Below are 5,248 nucleotides of genomic sequence, written 5' to 3'. Positions count from 1 at the left end.
GTTGCTGCTCTAGTTGTTGCTGCTCTAGTTGTTGCTGCTCTAGTTGTTGCTGCTCTAGTTGTTGCTGCTCTAGTTGCTGCTGCTCTAGTTGCTGCTGCTCCAGTTGCTGCTCTACTTGTTGCTGCTCTAGTTGCTGCTGCTCTAGTTGCTGCTGCTCCAGTTGCTGCTCTAGTTGTTGCTGCTCTAGTTGCTGTTCTAGTTGCTGCTGCTCTAGTTGCTCCTCTAGTTGCTGCTCTAGTTGCTGTTCTAGTTGCTGCTCGCTCTGAGCCTCTGGTTGCTCTACAAACTCCAACCACAGCTACCGCAGCAGGTCACAGTGTAGCCGCAGCGCTAGCTGCTAGCTGCTGAGTGTAGCATAGCCGCAGCGCTAGCTGCTGAGTGTAGCGTAGCCGCAGCGCTAGCTGTGTGCCGCTCTGCTTGTGGGTTTAGAGCATTAGCTGTTGCAGCACCGGTTCAGAAAACCCTGATACGTTTTGTGGTTTTGTAACTAATATAAATAACAGGAAAGCTGATCATCTGGTTAAGATGAAATAATGTGTCGTTCTTCTGTTTCCAGCTGTTGACTTTGAGATCCCTGAGTTTCCTGAAGTCCCAGATGCTCCAGCTCCTGCTGCCCAGACCTTCTTCTCAGAGAGGGACCGGCTGAGCAGAACCGTGTCCTCCTCTTCGTCCACGTCCTCCTGCTCCTCCTTCCACCTGCCGCTCTCCAAAACAAACAGGTGCTGCTGAAGGCAGGAGGAACATTTCCTCCCCATCAGCTGAAGTGAAACACTAAGAATTATACCTAAACCCCAGTGGTGGCTGCCGCTAACAAAGAGCTAACTGCGCTAACTATAAGGCACTAATCATAGACATTTGTTCCGCTAATGCTGAAGTGCTACAACAAAATGGCTTTTAGCAGAAGCTAATGCTAATACGTTAGCTTGAATTTGTATGGGAAAAGCCAGTTAGGGGAAGCTACGTGCACTAAAAGTTTTCAAAATGAGCAAAAACGGTAGAGTGCTAGGCTAAGATTAGCTCTCCTATTAGCATATTAGCTTAAGTGTGTAATTTGGTTTGTGGCTTATTGGATTATAAGTTTAAACTTTAAAATAGTTTGTTGCCTCGTTAAGAAGCTCCTGGTTTTCCTCCCGTTAGCACCGCCTCCCAGGACAGCGGCGGCGTCTTCCGGGCTAAATCCGGTTCTATTGGCAGCCGCAGCGGCACCACATGGGGAAGCCCCGCCTCTGACCTGGCAGCCAATCAGAACGCAGCATCCAGCGATCCGTCTGAGTCCAGCACAGCTCCAGCTCCCAGGTCGTCCTCTGAATCCGGATCCACGCAGGACCAGATCCCGACTCCGTCTCCCAGGGCGACGGTGCCAAACCCGGCCGCTCCGACGAGGAATCCCACCCAGAGGCAGAGTTTGGACCAGTCCCAGCTGGAGCCCATTCTGGAGGCGCCGCCTGATTCTCCCAAGGCGACTCTGACGATAACATCACCGTACAAACGTAAGCATGGCAGGACCACCGACTCTGCATTTTCACCTTATTAATATATATAAATAAAAGGTATAATGTTTTAAAAGTTGAAGATTTTCCGCCTGAGGACTCGATGTGTGTCCTTCACAGTTTGAGGGTTTTATCTATTTTTATCTGGTACCAGTCGTTTATTTCCTCTTGTGGTTGTTAAAGCAGCAGAGAAGCTAGAAACAGAAACCAGTGATCTGGTTTTTAACATCCAGGATGTACACAGGAAACAGGAAGTTTCTCACACCACTGACCAAAATGTCAGCAGATCGATTTCCACAGCAGAGGGAAAAAACATCTCCTCAAACTCTGAACCGTTTCTTACAAATGACCAGAATCTGATCACTTTCACTAGAAATCAGCTGATGGTTCTGTGTGACCCAGCCTACAGAATGGTTATTTACCCGGCAACAGCTGACCCTGCAGCTTTTAAAAGGGATGAAAACTGTCAGCAGGTATCTGGGTCAGTATTTCTGACTGCTGCCCTGCAGAAGCAGGTCCTGCATCGGGCTCACATGCTCTCTCTCTCTCTCTCTGTACGTTTGGGCTCAATACGGCTGAAAAACCAGTCATAACATAAACGTTTCATATCAGTCGATATCAATAATTATTGATTCGTTTTTTTGTTTGAGATATTTGAAATGCCACCAAACTGGGTGCGACTTTTCCGGTTTTATCCGGTTTTTATTCCAGGTTGAAGAACGGTGGGGAAACGGGTTCCTCAGCAGGTGGTTGCTAGGCAACCAAAGAGCGAATGAGTTAGTTGATGCCACCAACCTAGCTGAGCTGGCAATGACAGGTTGAGTGGCTAGCATCTCCCAGAATGCAGTGCGGTTCTATATATTGAATATTCTACTATTGATTGATATCGATCAGGAAGCGTGTTGTTGATTTCTGGTGCAGTCTACTCTCTGGGTTCTCTCTGGTCAACAGATGGTTGATCAGCTCATCAGTCTGTCAGTCTGTGTTTCTGTCGCCATTTTTTTATATTGAACCGAAACTCTGAATTCTGCAGCACATCTACATGTCAAAGTTGTCAAAGTCAAGCTAGCATAGCTAGCATAGCTCACATACTTCCTTTTACTCTAAATAGCCCAAATTATTGTTAATTCTTTACTGCGAAAGTTTGCAAACTGGATCTGTAACTCTTAACAATTAATAGATTAGCTGATGATTATTCCAATTATTGATTAATCTGATTTATTCCGATTAATCGTTCCAGCCTTGATGTAATTATTATGTGACTACGGCGGAGCAGCAGAACTTGGTTTGAAGGTTCATTTTGTTTGTTTTCCTTTTCAGCGAAGCGAGCCTTCAACCTGACCAAACCCAGTCAGACCAGTGAGCCGGTGGGATCGGTCCAGTTCTCCAAACCCAGAGCGCCGGGACCGCCCAAGGCTCAGGCTCCGCCCAAGGCTCAGGCTCCGCCCCCTAAAGCTTCAGCCCCGGCCGCCAACGCCACGCCGGGCGCTCCGCCCACCAGCGTGAAGAAGCCTGCGCCGAAAAGGGGCGGAGTCAGAGCGCCGAGCTGCCCGCCGCCTCTCCCGCCGCCGTCGCAGCCCAAACCGTTTCCCTCCGTGGCGCAGTGAGGCGCCGTCACATCGCTCCACCGATTGTTACGTTTTATCCCCAAACACGTCATTTATTTATTGTTTATTTACACCTGATGGTCCGAGTCTCTGCAGACCGGAAGCAGCTGTTGGTCTTCAACTGATGGAAGCTGAGAAAATCATCCCGTTTGATGTTTCTGTTCGTCAAACTAAAAAAACATGTACATGAATGGAAATCTAATTAAAAATGTCTTTATTGTTCATTCATATATTCATCTTTTATAACTGATGCTGCGTAGCGGCACTGCAGGTGCTCTTACATATTCATAGGTCAGCTAATATCTTCATGTACAGGAATGTAATAAAAAAACGTATAAATTCGTCCCTTAAAGGCAAAACGTCAGAAAACAATACAGAAGGTGCACTTTGTGTTTATAGAGAAGATCTGCAGCAGCAACGAGCAGCTRCAGGGTTAGCCTGCAGCGTCCAACATGGCTGACCAGCAGCTAGCTGCTAGCGTCCAACATGGCTGACCAGCAGCTAGCTGTTAGCAGCTAATAGCTAGCTGCTGGTCAGCCATGTTGGACGATGCAGGGTTAGCCTGCAGCGTCCAACATGGCTGACCAGCAGCTAGCAGCTAATAGCTAGCTGCTGGTCAGCCATGTTGGACGATGCAGGGTTAGCCTGCAGCGTCCAACATGGCTGACCAGCAGCTAGCTGCTAGCGTCCAACATGGCTGACCAGCAGCTAGCTGCTAGCGTCCAACATGGCTGACCAGCAGCTAGCTGTTAGCAGCTAACAGCTAGCTGCTTCAACATGAAGGGAAGGCATTAGAAAAGCTACACTGTAAAAAATTAACAGCAATTATTTGAGTTTTTTAGCTTGCAAGAGGAAAAAAAACATTTTATGTCTCATCTTCATTATTCATTTATAAATGTCAGTTTAAAAATTAAATATTTTTAAACTAAGTGTAATATTTATATTTATGCTAAATATTTAGCTCGTGAACTAAATGTATAATTTGAAGCTAAGTAGTTTATTCCAAACTAAATGTTTATTTTGCTAACTAAATATTTAGTTATTAAACTAAATATTGATCTTCAAAACTAAACGCTTATCTCCCTAACTAGATTTTTATTTTGAAGCTAAATGTTTGGTTTCATATCTTAATATATAATTTGGAGGTAAAAGTTTTAACTTGCTAACTAAATATTTACTTTGGGGCTCAACATTTAGCTTAGTTTGCAAATTAAATATTTAACTTGCAGCATATTTGTCTGAATTATTTTTATTTATCTAGTTTCCAGTCAGAATATCTACATGTTCAGTTTGTGATGTTTCTAAATGAGCAACATGGTCAAATAGAAATCAGCCCCATTTTTTCTCCAACAGGTTAAATAACCCAAATTATTGCTGTTATTTTCTGACTAACTTTCCAAATGGTGAAGAAACTGAAGGAAACTTTAATAAAATGCTTTTAATTAACTTCCTCCGACATTCCTGGTAAAACCTTCAGACGTCGGTTTTCCTTCTGTTCATCACTTTGCTGGTCTGTCACATTAAATCCTGATAAATCGATTGTTTGCTTCTGGAAACAGGCGACGCAGCTCCTTGAAGTGTTTCCGTTCTAGAAACTCTAGATCTGCTGTGTTAATAACTTCTGTTCCCTTTTTGTGTGATTTGTTCCCGAGTGAAATCAGTTTGTAGGGTTGCAGTTTGGTTCGGACTTCCTCTCACCCAGAACGCCGCTGCTGCAGAACAGGAAGTGTGAGGGGAACCAGGCGAGCGGCAGGCTGTGTAACTTCCACAAAGAGTCGTTTTTATCCTCCCTGAAGGTGATCTGAGCTGCTGCTTTTGGCACGTCTCCGATTTCCACGTCTTAGTTTCTCCTCGGTCTCTTTCTCTGGGTTTGTCAGAAATGCAGAACCGATCTTTACTAACTGGACCCGAGTTGCTGTTTGCAGAGCAGCTTGATTGGAGCTAAAACGGAAAGATTCTCCCAGTTTCATGGGAACCATTGATACAGAATTCACCTTTTGCATGTTTTCATATTTCCATTCTGGTTTCTACTGCTTCTGAAAACAGTCTGATTTTAAAAAAAAGACGTTTTTTGGCAATAAGCTTGTTTTTAGTGTCTGGAAAATGAGCCGTTTCAAAAACACTGTGCCGTTACCTAGCAACCCCGAAGAA

At 44.9% G+C, this 5,248-nt stretch overlaps 1 protein-coding gene across 1 annotated transcript in view; it reads left to right on the top strand.

Annotated features, from left to right (window-relative positions):
* sh3bp1 (SH3-domain binding protein 1) overlaps nt 1–3,325 on the top strand; it is a 26,970-nt gene extending 23,645 nt beyond the window's left edge. Inside the window, exons 17-19 of the mRNA XM_008436271.2 lie at nt 557–719; nt 1,138–1,490; nt 2,811–3,325. Coding sequence (XP_008434493.1) covers nt 557–719; nt 1,138–1,490; nt 2,811–3,097 — 803 coding nt within the window. The 3' untranslated portion in view covers nt 3,098–3,325. The remainder of the gene's footprint in view (nt 1–556; nt 720–1,137; nt 1,491–2,810) is intronic.
* The last annotated feature ends 1,923 nt before the right edge of the window (nt 3,326–5,248 follow it).

This window comes from Poecilia reticulata, linkage group LG19 (assembly GCF_000633615.1).
Source record: "Poecilia reticulata strain Guanapo linkage group LG19, Guppy_female_1.0+MT, whole genome shotgun sequence".
NCBI classification, from domain to species: Eukaryota; Metazoa; Chordata; class Actinopteri; order Cyprinodontiformes; family Poeciliidae; genus Poecilia; species Poecilia reticulata.
This window is presented reverse-complemented; position numbering and strand designations above follow the sequence as displayed.